General features: G+C 30.2%; 4 protein-coding genes across 4 annotated transcripts; 2 read left to right on the forward strand and 2 right to left on the reverse strand.

Annotated features, from left to right (window-relative positions):
• Positions 1-288: 288 nt before the first annotated feature.
• LOC133338113 (serine palmitoyltransferase small subunit A) lies at positions 289-3002 on the forward strand. Its single transcript, XM_061546298.1, has 2 exons — positions 289-458; positions 2827-3002. Exons 1-2 carry the CDS (start codon positions 338-340, stop codon positions 3000-3002), a joined length of 297 nt encoding a protein of 98 aa, XP_061402282.1. The 5' UTR covers positions 289-337.
• Positions 3003-4837: 1835 nt separating this feature from the next.
• Positions 4838-8901, reverse strand: LOC133338114 (uncharacterized protein MAL13P1.304-like). The gene is made up of 12 exons (XM_061546299.1): positions 8809-8901; positions 8464-8681; positions 8196-8403; positions 7833-7957; positions 7440-7603; positions 7330-7377; positions 7060-7161; positions 6533-7007; positions 6229-6472; positions 5673-6090; positions 5332-5556; positions 4838-5070 (listed from the first exon to the last, which is right to left on the reverse strand). Exons 1-12 carry the CDS (start codon positions 8899-8901, stop codon positions 4838-4840), a joined length of 2553 nt encoding a protein of 850 aa, XP_061402283.1.
• A 646-nt stretch (positions 8902-9547) lies between these two features.
• LOC133338099 (protein Asterix) lies at positions 9548-10068 on the forward strand. The gene is made up of 3 exons (XM_061546285.1): positions 9548-9695; positions 9776-9891; positions 9957-10068. Exons 1-3 carry the CDS (start codon positions 9569-9571, stop codon positions 10050-10052), a joined length of 339 nt encoding a protein of 112 aa, XP_061402269.1. The 5' UTR covers positions 9548-9568; the 3' UTR covers positions 10053-10068.
• Positions 10069-12109: 2041 nt separating this feature from the next.
• Positions 12110-14089, reverse strand: LOC133338098 (ubiquitin thioesterase Otu1). The gene is made up of 2 exons (XM_061546284.1): positions 13247-14089; positions 12110-12424 (listed from the first exon to the last, which is right to left on the reverse strand). The coding sequence occupies exons 1-2, from the start codon at positions 14078-14080 to the stop codon at positions 12212-12214; spliced, it is 1047 nt and encodes a 348-aa protein (XP_061402268.1). The 5' UTR covers positions 14081-14089; the 3' UTR covers positions 12110-12211.
• Positions 14090-15688: the final 1599 nt, after the last annotated feature.

The raw sequence follows: 15688 nt of genomic DNA on the forward strand, positions 1-15688 counted from the left end.
TTTCGTGTTTATTATTATCAACATAATCCAGTAATTGATAAGAACAATATCATATAAATATGATGGCTAGCTGACTGACTGAATGACTATATGTTGTTTGTATATAAAGTTAGCATTTCCTAACCAACTTCGTTTGTTTTTTTTTTATTATTTTACATACAAACATACTTAACCCCATGGTAAATGCCGACTATAGTAGTAGTTCAATCAGCCGAAAAGAAAAACAAATATAGATTATATTTTATTTTTTGGTTTGATTTGAAGCAACAACGACCACAAAAAAAATAAGAAGTTAGTATAGTTTCAACCAGTGTATAGTGCGGACAACGGCGACACAATGTTCCATAAGCTCAAGGATTCATTTCATCGATTTATACGATACATCAAATGGCTGCATATGCTCTACGAATTGAACACATACTTGTCGATGTGTGAGCCATGGGAAAAAGTATTTTTAAGTAAGTTATTGGCAATGGCAACTCAACAGATGAACTACCTATATTGCATATGCACATGAGATAATTGCAACAAGAAGAACAACATAAAATTTTGCGGTGAGAAGAAATGTGCGAAATTAAACACAGTATTGTTATTCTCAACGAATTGTGTCACATAGTGTTGTTAAAAACTCAGAAAGTGAAACAAGGTTATTGGTCGCCATCAAGAAGAATTAACGAGTGTTACGAAACACGGAATTTTGTGAAATGGTTGAAATTTGTGCGGTGAAGAAATACAATAAAAGTATATCCGGCATTAAAAATTATAATATTTTTGGGAAGCAAAACTGCATACTTGGGCCTTTGTTATGGTTAGTGTTGCCAAATCTTTATTGAGAAAAAGTGTTGGATTTTGTTGAAAATTTCTAGAAAGTGCTAAAAAATTTAAAAATGTATCAATAAAAAGTGCTAAAAAAATCAATAAAAATTAATTTGTTTATAGTTAATAATATGATATGTATTCTTCCCTTACAAGGTGGAGTGTATATTCAATTTGGTATTCTGTTTACAACAGCTCAAAATATTTACCTAAGACCCCATAAATTATACATATTCGTAAACAGAATAGTCCTTCTGTCTGTTGAAATCACAATAGAGCACAAAAAATTAAGATAGAAATTTAAAATTGTGTACATACATTGTTACTACTTCTAGGTTTTTTGGTATTCAAATACACTAGAGCCCCGACTTGCCTCGTAAATGGGGGCCAGAGAATCGGGACGCAAATCGAATCACCTTTTTCTATACATATACAAAATACCAATAAATTTAATTTACTGGGGAAAATATTGAAAACTAAGCAAATTTTGAAATTGTGTTAACGTACCGGGGACGTCCAGTGTTGCCAGAAGTTGTAAAAATGCTAAACGACGGAAAAGATGCTAATCAGGCACCGACGCAAATTGAAATTGCAACCACGCAAATCGAATTTTCTGGTTTCAATTCAAAATTATCAATATAATATAACGTGACCTCCCTAGTATAGTTTTCAAACGAATTAGTTTTTCTTCGATATTTTGGGTGCTCATTTGGTAGGAAATATTCCTAAAAAAATTATTAAAATTCCACCTTTATCTGTATCCTTCATATAAGGTATAACCATTTTTCTATGTTTCGATTATTATCAACCGAATTGGCTGTAATTTCAGTATTCTTACTAGATAGAAAATCTACGAAAATAATCTATTGTGAGCTACATTTGGGATAGCTCCAATATATCGAAATCTTCAGATTTTTAGAATTTTAAAAATTTTGGCTGAAATTTTATATTTTTTATTCTAATTGAGCAGGAAATCTAACTATCAAATTTAGCGGTATGGCCCAAATTTCGGAATTGAAGTATTTTGGACACGGGTTTCAACAGAATCGCTGTAATCTGATATTTTGGATTCTAATTGTGTTTAATTTGTGAGAATATTGGCAAGTTATTTTTAGCCAAATTGACTGTAATTTTATATTTTGTAATTCTGATTTAGTGGAAAATGTATCAAATATGTACTCGAATTTTTAAAGTGTTAATAATTCATTTTTATATCAACGATAGAAAAATGTGGGAACATGATTAAAAAACTAAAAAATAGAATGAATTTATAAGTGGTGACAATGTCGAGTTTACAAAAACTCAGTGTCTATGTCGGTTCTTCTTTATGTATGGCGCCCATATAACGGTAGCCACCCAATTTACGGTATTTTTAAGATTTTCTACACATTTTCTAAATGATTTGAAATTTCGATAGGGTAGCAAATATCCTTTATCAGACCACTATGCACCTCACTTACATCAGTCTTTCATTTTTTTTATTTTAAGATTTTCGGAATTTTGTCCATAGAATAATTAAAATATTTTCTTTTTGGAAAATGTCTACTTTCTTGGTACATCCAGACCTTTCTAAAATTATCATTGTGACAGTATAGTATTGCTCCCAATGGGTTTGGAAACTTAATTTATATATTTGAATGTTTATTTTTGTTACACAAATTGGATCATTATAAACTATATAACATAAACCCATTGCAATACAATTTCATCTATTTGGTTAAAAGAGTTTATACGAACAAACCACTCTTTATGACAGTGTAAAATAGAATAGAACAAATGTTTACCGGTTTCTTCTTCGGCAATATCAGTTATAAAATTTATTTATTGACAATGGCATGTTGATAAAAAAAAACAAAATGAATTTACTAGGTAATGTTAAACCACTTCCCACCATTTTCTTTTTAATATCGCACATTTTTTATTGATACCGATGACAATACATATTTTTGGTTTGCTTATCAGTTACCACCAAATGATTCATTTTAACTCTTTTTTTCTTTTTCCTTCCAGATTGTCTATTTGCAACTACACTGGGTGTGATATTGTATTCGACATATGTCTATATACCTGGTTATATATTTACCATTGTTAAATATATAACACCTGCAGTGTATGATTCCAGTGGTTCGTCGACGTCGCCTCTGGCATTATCGGAACCGTTAATTGCAAAAGAGCTTGAATTATGATAGCTGTATAGTAAATACCTGCGCTCACATGTTAGCTGTTAGTTTTCTTTTTCATTCTTTCATTTTTTCTGTTATTATTTTTAAAGCGAATATTAGTAAAAAAATTATATTTATACAATAATAAAAAACAAAAACAATTAAGCTTAAATACCAAAATAATAATATGCGTCTAAGTATTAATTTCAAATGGGAGTGCTAAAAGGTGTAATGTGTTAAATGAAAAATGAAATTGAATGATATGCTGTATTTACGAACATTAGGGTGGTTGGTTTTCGTGGCCTTAATTTTAATTTTATTTATGGTTAATGTGAATAGAGGCCTTTGTAGAATGCGTTAGTTTTTTATAAGCCCAGTAGTAATAATTGTAACATATTACATCTACCAAGTGGGCTATCTCGTTTGTTGGTTAAAAGAGTGCTTATGACATAGTTTAACTTGGTTGGACTAATTACTTTGCTTTTTTTTAATGCTGTTTTGTTACGAGTTGTTGAATAGAAGGAATATATTTTTATTCAATCATTTAAATCATTAACATTTTCATGATTTTTTAATTGTGCTACTATCAATTGTTTATACAAACCCATTAAATATTTGCATATTATAAATTATTATCATTAAATATATTATGACAACAAAACAAATTACAAATTTGAATACGATTCACTATTTTGTTCTATTTCAAGTTCATTTACTATTTCCTGAAATTGTCTCACCAATCGTTCACATTTTTCGTTAATTCCAATATTTAGTATATCAGTATTTTCCTGCAAGGTATATAATAATTGTTCGGCATTCGTTTGAAATCTATTGAAAGAAAAATTAAATTAATTAAAAACGTCCTAAAGTGGGTTATCGGCCTATATTGAACTCAGTGGTCATTGGTTAGCCAATCTTTCTACTAAAAATTAACAGTATTGGTCCACTTTTTTAGGGTATCAGACAGTACCTCCAAAATGTTTGTGTTTTTGTGTATATTTTATGGTGCAATTTGGTATTTTGGATTCTCATTGGAAGAGATTTTTTTTTGCAATTAAATTATTTTCGTAGTTTTAAAACTGCTTAATTTTTGAAACATTATTTTACACCTACCGTTGAATTTTTTTACTTCGTTGTATATATAATTGATATTGGATTCTTATATGTTCCTTCCAGCATTCAATATCGGCTATGTAGTTTTTAATTTGTTTTTGTTGTTCTCTTGAAACAACAACAATATTTTTAGTTATTTGACAAATATTTTCTATATCAATATTGTCGCCGGTATTGTTGAGGCTCAATCTTAAACGATTTAATTGCCTTTCAATTGTTTTGGTATATTTTGAAACATCTAAATTAAAATATGAAAAAATACTGAGATTTTAATTAAGTTAAATTAAGTTAAATCTACTTAAAAAAACGATTCTAAAACAAAAATTTACAAAGGTTAAAAATAGATGAATAAAAATAATTTTGAAACATTGTGTGAATAGGAAATTAAGAGGCCGACATTATTATGTGCTTAGATCTATGAAAATAATAAAAATAATTTTAAAAATTTTCTTAAATTGAGAGTAATGAATTAGTATACCAATTATTGGATTCTAAAAACTACAACATCAAAGACTTAATGTAATAAAAGGTGTAATTTATTTAGTTTTTGTATTTTTTTTTCATTTGGAGAAACTTTACAAATAAACACATATTTCTGTAACCAACTACATATCTATCCTAAACATTATTTGTAGTATTAATTCATTTTTCATTTTCATTTAAAAAAATATTACATATCTACATTGCGTGTACAAAATATAAAACAAAAAAAAATTAATTTCAATCTGATCATTTTTTAATTCCTCTTACTCACTTATTTCATATAATTCAATACTGTTTCTTTTTAATTTTTTTGAATCTTTTCTGGTTTTTTCATTTACATCAGGAGAAATCATTGAGTCATTACTTAGGATTATTATACAATCAGAATCCTCGTTGTTAGATAGTATATCAGGATGTAAAGGGTTTCTTGTGTTTAAATCGTTTGAAGATGTTGGTGCTTTTGTATTTCCTTTTATGCCCGGTCGCTTCTTCTTATCTGTAAGATTATTAAAAAAATATATTTAAAATTTTGTTTCATTGTAAGATTCTGATCTCGTATATAGCGAATAGACCATCCACTTTCATCCTTAATATTGAAACTAAATATAAATTTAGTGCATTCGGGCACTGATCATTCCAAGAGGGATCAAAGTTTTAAAACGGTCATAAATCTAATCATAAAATACGAAATAAGTTCCCGATTTTAATGTTAATCGTTGTACTTAATATTTGAAGATAAATAATGCTTTCTACTCACTTGTTTCACATAACTCAATTTTAGTTATATTTTTTCTCTTTAAATTCCTCTTTGTTTTATTTCCTTTTGGAGAGTTCTCTGAACCATCGCTTAGCGTAGATGAAGAATCAAAATCATCGTATTTAATTGGTTTAGTAGGGCGCAAACCTTTTCTAGTATTTAAATACTTAGCATCTTCCATTGGTTCTTTCGGATTTTGTTTTATCTTCGATTTGTTATTTTCTTCTGTAAAAGAATTTAGAAAGAGAAATAATAAACGAATAAACATTGTTTAACACCTTTTGCTACAAATTAATTTCAATAATTTTATTATAATCTAATCTGTCTTAAAATTGACATACCACGTCGCACATTTCTTTTATGATTTTTATTTTCCTTATTTAAATTGATTTCTATATTTCCCAAATTACTATTATGTGAAACTCCTTGGCTCTCTTTTTGTGTAGCTTTTGTTTTGGATAGTCTTCCATTATCTAAATTTATATTTCCAATACTTGTCAAACTTCTTAAATTGTTGTTAAATTGTTTTGAAATATCGTCGACATTTGATGAAACATCTGTTTCATTGATAGTAACATTTGTTGAAGGCGTATTTCCTAAAGCTAGTTCTGGTAATTCATTTAATGTATTTTCGCAACTTCTTAATAAATCAAAAATTACACTTTCTCCAGCGTCTAACAAGTGTGTTGATTTATTGGGATTATTGTGTGAGCTTTGTAATAATGTTCTTCCTTCAATGCCTTCTCGGAATTTCTGAAACTAGGGAGAAAAAAATCATTCATTAAACATAGGCATATTTCTGAAATTTCTGAAAAAAAAAATGATTTCCGATGTTCATGCTGGCAAATAAAAATTGCAAAATTTCTGAATTTAATTTTAATTGATATTAAAACTTACATCAGGGCATTCCAAAGGATCATCTATGACATTCTTGTAATTTCCTTGTATTTCTTTTCTACCATTTATAGAAGTTGATTGTTTGTGACCATCATCAGTATCTTGAAAGTTAGGAGTACTTCTTTGAATTAAACTCTCGCTAATATCAACTTCGTTTAATTTCTCGCATAATTTCTCGTTACATTGTACTTTATTTATCTGAATGTTTTTATTATATTTCTCCTTCACAGTGTTTTCAGATTTTCTACAAATAAATTACATTAAAATATATAGAGGATAGATATAAAATAGATTTAGTTTTTACCTATTTTTGTTGTTATTTGAACGTTTCTTGGGCTTTTTGTACGGGCGATACTCTTCGTCGCTTTCATTTGTACGATTTCTTTTTGTAGAGATTTTCCGTAAAGGGTGTGTATATTTTACGAAACTTTTACGTTTTTTGGTGGTTACAGGAGTAGTCATAATAGATGAAATATTATAATTGTTTATTTTCCGTTGGTTTGCCGCATCATTTATTGTTTCAGAACAATTCAAAGATTCATCAAAGATATCATTTGAATTTCCATGAAGTTCTTTGGAACGATTTGTATTAAGACTATCAGAAGCTTGAATATGACAGGTATGTCCTTGCGTCAGACTCTCGCTAATATCAATAACACTACTTGCAATTACTGGAGAAGTCATAATAGGTGAAATATTAGTATGGTGTAGTTCCTGCTGGTTTGCCTCATCATTCATTATATCTTCAGATAGTCTATGTATAATATTCTCAATTACACCTGTAATAGTATTATTAATAGTGTAATTATTTCAATAATGCAAATTGATTACCTGGAGATATTAATATTTCATCGTCTGACTGAAAGTCGGATTCATCCCATGTTATTGGTTGCTTGGATATTGAATTATTTATGGATAAATTATTTGAATTATCTGAAAAATCAAAATATTAAATTATAAAATGTTTGAATTCATTGTTGACTTTGAAAAATGCAGTCTTCAGTTGGTGTGGATCAATAGAGCGAAGCGGATGCCACTTGCTCCAAAACTGTCACATCAGACGATTGTGTAAATAATACTCTTTTGAAATTAATATATTACCTTGCATAGAATTCAAAGCATTGCTATTGTCATCTAACAGCGGTGTTTCTGTAAATAAATAAAATTATTATTTATATAATGTTATTCAAATATATAATATTGAAAATTACCTTTAGTCAATACAATATTTAGAAAATATTGAATAATTTCATGGCTACAAAGACGATCGAGTTCTTGCGTTGTCATAAATATTTGTATTATTTGCTCATTTGGTATAATATGAGGACAATCAAAATGTGATTCATTGAAGTAGACCGCCAAAATGGCATCATTGCTAACAAATTGAAAAAAAAATTAAAAAAATAACAACAACAGTTCAAAAATTAATAAAAAAAATCTACTCTATTCGTTGATATAGACAAATATAAATTATAGTTAAAAAATCCAAAAAATATTGTTGGAAGATCAATGTATGGTATATTCAGTTTAAAATTCATGCTATCATTAACCGTGGTAATCATTTTTTTGAATTTGAATTAATATTATTTTAAAATTCAACTTACATCTCCATTTTAATAACATTGACATTTCCCTCGATGTTTTCGTAAGGCCTATTTGGGCCAGGTTTAATGCGTCCTTCAAATGATAGCGTTTGCTTATCTAACTCTAACCAAAATTTTTCCGAATTCTAGAAAAGGTTTTATTTACAATTGTTATAAAATTAAAATAAATATTTCCATGCAACTTACCAGGCGTTTAAATATATCGTATTTATTTCCAATTGTAATGTAATCACAATAAAATAAAACAAATTTGCTATTATTTTGTATATTATTGTAATTGTATAAAAATTCTCGTCTTGCCTATAATGAAATAAAAAAAATAATTCAAATAAAACTTCAACAAAACTTAAATAAGCACCTTACCTTTAAGGATAATGAAGAATGTTCCGTTTGCATAATAACATATTCTAATTCAATTTCGTTTATATTCAAATTTAGATATTTAATTTCTTCAAACTCTAAATTCCATTTGTCCCTGTTGATATATTTCATCAATATGGAAAATATTTTTAAAATTAATTCATGTGTCTTGTAATCAATTCCATATGCGTTTGGTTGCCATAGGTATGCTCTGTAAAATAAATTAAAAGAGTAATATATATTTTTTTATTGAAAATTTGTTTTCTCTTACATGGTTCCACTTTCATATTTATTACATCTCTCTAGAATATTTGGCGGAAGTTTGTGCAAAAGTTTATCTAACATTTTTAGTAATTTATAATGATATTCTGAAACGTCGTCTGTTGTATGTTGCAGATATTCTATTATATATGTAATGACAATGATGGCGACTCTCTCATATTGTTGCAGCAATTTCTTTTCATGTGGATTAATGAAATCTTGAAAATTCTGCAAATGACAATAAAGATAAACATAATTAGAATTTGGTTAAAGTTTTGTTAATGTCAAAGTTATTTAGAGATATGTAATTTTGGGACAAGAATGGTAATTAAATACACGCGGCAACCTAACTTACCAAAAACGTACTGAACCACTTCAAAACCATATCAAAAATGCCTGGCTCTTGGTCGTGTATGTAACGTTCAAGTTTAGGGAAGCCCTTCGCCATTTTGCGCAACGCCTCAGTATTCTAAATATGCACAAATATTAGATAAAATATTATGTTTTTCAATAATTTACATACCAAGTTTTCAACATTTTCTTCAATATCAGAGATAATTGACAAAAAATATTCGCAGCGAACACTCATTTTGACAAAAATTAAATGAATTTGTCTGGGAAATGTTGAAGAAAAGGAAAAAGTGTAAAACCGTTTGTTTTCAAGTGACAGTTAGGAAGACAATATATTATAATTACTGAAGAACGTAACGCATAACTAAATAATCGATATATTGATTTATCGATAATTTGCCACGTAATTGTATGAATAAATGTTGGGGGAAAATAAGGGGATATTAATCTTTTATATATTTTTGAATTCGTATATATTTTAACAAATACAATATAATTTTATTAAACAGTTCTAAAATAGTACTAAACATACGAATTAGTTGGACGATAAATTGCTTAGTTTTGAATAGTGTTGCCAACCGCATTACTAATAAAATGCATTTGCCAGCAAAGTCTGCTTGTCATCTGTATTTTGACATTTCTAATCAAAGATTTTTTATCATTCCTGTTAACCATCGACACGACTGACCCAGTTTCTTTTTTCAGTTAATTATTAATTAACAAATAGGTGCAGTGCCAAATAATAAATAAATTAAAATACAAAAATGAATGCCACAGTTGATCCCAGACGCAAGGAAAAAGTAAATCGTTACAAGGCACCACAGGCCCAGGGACAAAATGGCAGTGGCACTGGAAATGAAGATTTGACACCAGACTATATGAACATCTTGGGTATGTGTAAAATAAAAAATGGATACTTGAATTAAATTCGGCTGTTAATTATTAATTTGTGATATTCATTATTTTTTCAGGAATGATCTTTTCCATGTGTGGTCTTATGATGAAGTTGAAATGGTGTGCTTGGTTTGCTTTGTATTGTTCGTGTATTAGCTTTGCCAGTTCTCGTGTTAGTGACGATGCTAAACAGGTAGATATCTTGAGAACTTTATTGGATATATTGTAGATATATTAAATTATGTTTTTTTCTTTTAGGTTCTATCATCATTCATGTTGAGTGTTAGTGCTGTTGTCATGTCATATTTACAAAATCCTGCACCAATGACTCCACCATGGGTATCATCATCATAGAATTAATTAAAATTCTTTTTTTTCATAAATGTCATTGTATGGGTAATAGTGAAATAAATATATGTATAATAATTAAAGAATAATTGCGAAGTTTTAAATGATGGTGGTCGGTTGACATTAGTGATCGTCTACCTTCCATGCAGACAGGAATAAAATTTAGACTATAAATAAGGATATCGGATGAACTGGCAAGATACCGGTAAGGGAAAACGATAGTTATTAAAAATCCGTATAAAACTATTTTATCACGGTCCAACCGAGGCATAAGTTTCAGTTTTTAAAGAACATTTTAACGGCCTTTTGGATTTTTTTTAAACATTTTAAGGTCCAATGAACCAAAAAGATTTGATTTAAAAAATCAAATGAATAAGGGACATTACTGTGTTTTACACGAAAGAGGCAACAACAACAGAGGGATCGTTTCCACGACAGAGGGGTCTACGATCTAAAATGACGTGAGTCTTACTCGGCCAAAGTCTGTCATATCAGCCCATCATGTAAAAGCAAAAGAGCTGCTACAACAACAACAACTGTATTTTTAAAAATAAATTTCAGGGTGCATTTTTTTTAATACATTTTTTCAAGGGTCATTTAGCCAATAGAAGTGGACTCTTCAGACATTTGTTCATTCAGCCAATAATCGTTGATGTTTTTGAATATTATTTTACATAGACCATTCCGCCAGATAGCGTGGATTTTTAAAGACTATTTTCCAAGGATAATTCAGACAATACACGTGGATTTTTTTAATAATGCTTTTCTAGGATTATTCCACAAAACCACTCGGATTTTAAAGGACTTTTTTGTGAAGAACTACTCTGTGGATTTTTAAAGCCAATTTTTAATGATCATTTAAATAATTATCGTGGATTTATTCAAGGCTATTTTTTCGGGGTCCATCATATCAATAAGCGTGGATTTTTAAAGAAATTTTTCAGGACCCATCCAAATAATAAGCGTGGATTTTCTAAAGAAACTTTTCAGGACCAATCCTAACTATAAGCGTGGATTTTTTAAAGAAACTTTTCAGGACCAATCCCACCTATACGTATTTTTTTAAGAATTCATCGTGGATGTATTGAAGTTTATTTTTTGGGAACCATCCTACCAATAAGCTTGGATTTTTAAAAACACTTTTCAGGAGCAATCCTACCTAAAAACGTGGATTTTTTAAAGAAACTTTTCAGGACCTATCCCAGGACAATACTTACAATAAATGTGGATTAAAAACTTTTTAAGGTCGATCCTACGAATCAATGTGTATTTTTAATAAAATTTTTCAAGAGCCATGATAACAATAGGCGTGGATTTTTCAATGGAACTTTTCAGAGCGAACTTCAAGAGCGATTCTACTAATAATCATGAATTTGTTTAACGAACATTTTCAAAAAACAAGCCTACCAAAAATCCCGATTTTCTTTTTATTTTATTTTCTTGAGTAACGATTATACCGAAAATCACGATTTTTTTTTATCTTAGTAATAATACACATCTCCAGTTTCTTTTTTTGTAATCTATTTTTAAAATTCATATTGAAATAAAAAATTAAATACAAAAATAATAATTTAACAAATAATTTTTTTAGAGAAAATATTTTACTTCATAAATAATATCTTGTTAGCTGACAAAATTGTTGTTGCTTCTAAATCAAATATGTATATATTTTATTCTGTTACAAAGCCCAAAAGCCCGTGATGTTCATTTTTGTTTAGCTACGCATTGTTGTGTGTGTGTGTGTTATGAAAGAGGAAATCTTTGTCGGGAGAGATGCATAAATAGTTAATAGCGGTTGTTTGTTGTTGTCCATAAAGAGATGAGGTTCATAATGGTATATGTACGATAGGAGTTAGGTAGCACATAAGGCACCTACAAAACTATGATGATAGGTAGAGTATATATAGTATAAAACTATTTTGTTTAGATGTGCGAAACACAAAACATTAATAACACATTTTTAAAGAAGAGAAATTTGTCTTCGCTTTTTTTGTTTTGTTTCGTCTGTTTTTGTTGTTGTTGTTAATATCCTTTAGTTCAGGTTGAAAGATAAATTGCTTGTATATGTGTTATAACATAGATGTGGGCATAAACCATTGTGTTATTAGATAATAGATAAAAACGCAAAAGGCAAACATGTAGAGGGCACCCAATATTAGAGGATATTATATTTCTCCGAAATTTGTATGGCCGGTACTTTTGGCATGTTGTGTGGCCTGTACTTGACCCACCATGGCAATGCCACACTGTAAACAGCGCAAGGAAAATTTGTCGACATTTGTAAATTGACGCGATGATTTGGCTTCCTTGGCCAATTGTTCGGCTTGTTGGTAGACGCCAATTTCTTCAATGGGGAAGATGGTAGCGGGAACTCCACTCTGAAAAATAAAGAAAAAGGAAAATTTTAATTATTTATTTTTTATTAGATACAATTGAAACAGAATTTTTTAATGCCTAACAAAATTGTAATACCTAGCAACTATTAAGGACACTCAGAGCGCGGGTTTTAAATGATTTTTTAATGACTCCCAGAGAATGTTTTTTTAAACCATTTTTTTCGAACAACATCAAAAATTGTTTAATGACATTTTAGAGAGTGGAATACAAGGAGTCTGGATTTCCAAGTCATAAATGTTAAAAGCGAGGATTTTTTAAAAAATAAATCGTTTTCTAAGTTATTATATTCACAAAACAAACATCGTGGTCTTCTAATATTTTTCATAAATTCTCTGAGCGTGGATTTTCAAAAAATGTTTTTTTTTAAATATTTTTCAACCGTTCTAGGGTGTTACCTTTTTAAAAAATATTTTTTTCCAGAATTCTCAAATGGTGTTTTTGTAAATATATTCTACCACATACAGTATTGTTTGTCCTTGACACAATACATGGGATACCAGTTCGTTGTTTTGTAAACACACATATTACTTTTCTTTAAGGTTATTACCCCCATTATGAGCTCTGAAGTCCACACCTTATCTATTATATGCCTACATATATTTAATTATAACATTTATGTATGTAAGTGTGTGTGAGTGTGTGCAATAAAACAAAAAATGCATGTTTATATATTTCTTTTCGTAACACACTAACTTTCAATACGAATTCGAAACACACACTTTCATCCCCCTGTTCCTAAGCAAGACAAACAAACTAAAATTATATAACAACACAATATTATTCTAGCAAAGAAAGAAACCTACCTCCGTTTCCAAATACAATGGATCATAGTGTATACCATCGAATAACAAAAATACTCGTATTCCATAGTTTTTATCCTCTCCAAAACGATTTATAATGGCGTTTTGTATATCAACGACATCAATTTCGACGCCATAGTAATTGGAAAGTATGGCCACTTCAATGGCACCACCCCACGAATCCGGCTTCTGTATCCAAGCACAATACTCCGAATTTGATTTACCCAAGACCGCATCATTGTACTCCTGAGGATTTGCGGCAACTTCTTGGGCAATGATGTGACGCATCATTTCACTGCCTTCATTGTCGATTTTACCATTCAATACGAAACGTATACTGGTGAACAGACATGAGTTGTCTGCAGGTACAACTTTCTTTAGGAGTATTCCGTTCAAATTACCGCCAGAACTGCCACCACCCACGGTGGTGTCGTTAGGCAGTGCAGTTAAACGTTCTGCACCACCACTGTCCGTGGGGTTTGTAGCGGCAGCCACCAATTGCCTTAGCTCATTTTCTTCCTCCTCCTGCAAACGCCGAGCCAATGCTTCATCATCCTCAATGCTAGGCGCTGCAACGGATGCAGCGGCTTCCTTCTCCTCGACAATCAATGTCTCACCATTACAGATACCAGCTGCCTGCAGGGTTTGCTGTACATTTTGTGTCACATCCAATGGCCTTGGCGGAAAACCCATAAGCATGTGCAAATGTTGTTCCTTGATTTGGGTTAGCTCGGCAATACGTTGCTTGAGATCTGCTATTGTTGTTTGATTAGTCAGGTCCTTGACAATGAATTGACCTTTTTTCGATTTCAATTTAACACTGAAAGTACCAGTCATTGTGAATTTTGTAAATAGTACTCCTTGTTGTACACCGGAATTACGTAGAATTTATAAATTATTTAATTTTTGTATATGTAATATTTCTTTTAATTGTTTAAATTTCTTCCAACTTTCGAGTTTTAATTTTTTTCTATTTTTGGTTTTATTGTGTCGACTTTAGGGATATATAAGCGTAATAAGTGTAATATTACCAGCAAGGGTAGCTCACATTCAGAGTTTGCTAATTACAACCCTGTAAACCTGAGGTGAAAGCAAACGAGCCGAGGACCAACCTGGCGAATGAAGTTGAAAGCAAACGAGACGAGGACCAACCGTGGCGAATGAGAATCAAAACAAACGAGAGGAGGACCAACCAACAGCTGATCACAATTTGAACACAGTTGATCAGCTGTTTGTAGTTCCGGAACGAACTAGTTCATTGAAAGACACTTCGTTTTGTTATTCACTATAACATGATAACACATTGTTCTATGGTCTATAAAATAAGAGAATTTACGTTCTCGTTTACATCTTACTGGATTTAACTAATATGATTTAATTAAATAGTATAATATTTTTTTTTCATACTGTTTGATTAGTCAGGTCCGTGATAATGAATGGACCTCTTTTCGATTTGAATTTTCACTGAAAGTACCAGTCATTGTGAATTTTGTAAATAGTACTCCTTGTTGTACCCCGGAATTACGTATAATTTATAAATTATTTAATTTTTGTATACGTAATATTTCTTAATTTTTTTAATTTTTTTCAACTTCGAGTTTTAATTTTTTTTATTTTTGGGTTTTATTGTGAAGTCTTCTTCTTCAGACATACGTTGCCATATGTCAATTCCACCACAATTAGGGGAGGAATTTTAAAGTGACATGAGACACTAGGTCTATATTGCCACTTTCACGGGTATTAATATATATTTTTTGGGAATATTGTAAATTTTGTCTTTTTCACGGGTAAAATTGTAGTTATGCTTATGAATTGTTTTTTAATTTTTAGAATTTGATGTCTGCATCTTTGTAATATTTCCATAAAGCGAAGTAAGCTTTGACGTTGTTCGATTTTAATATTATGTTTATTGTGAAGTCGTTTAAGGGGACTCCCCATTCTCGGGGTTAAATAATTCGAATCTACACTAATTTAGGAATGTCCCTACAAAATTTCAAGTGAAAATATCAAGAACTCTAGAAGATATAGCCGATTTATTCTGTCAGCATCAAGTGACGGCTAAAGGGCTTCTCAAACTTTAAACACGTTTTTCTCTTATGCGAATGGCGGGCACGATAACTCAAAAACTAATATCCCAATCGATTCCAAATTTTACACATTTCTCTGTGAGTGTTTAGCTATCGTATGAACTAGGATAAAGCCAATCGGTGAAGATCTTCCTTATTTTTTATTTTGGTTCTTGGTCAAAAATCGGCGATTTTCCAAAAATATTTTTTCAAAGGCCCGTCATTTTGTTAATTTTAGAGCGAAGTCAATAATCTTAGTTCATACGAGAGCCAGACATGTACTCTTTCTAACACCGTTGGAATTTTCGGATTCCGATCTTCCAGTGAGGAGTTATCATGCCCGCCATCAAAAATAAAGACTTTTCTTTAATTACAAAAA

The sequence above is a fragment of the Musca vetustissima genome, unplaced genomic scaffold (assembly GCF_032173495.1).
Source record: "Musca vetustissima isolate MV318-11 ecotype Yass unplaced genomic scaffold, APGP_CSIRO_Mvet_v1 utg47068, whole genome shotgun sequence".
NCBI lineage: Eukaryota > Metazoa > Arthropoda > Insecta > Diptera > Muscidae > Musca > Musca vetustissima.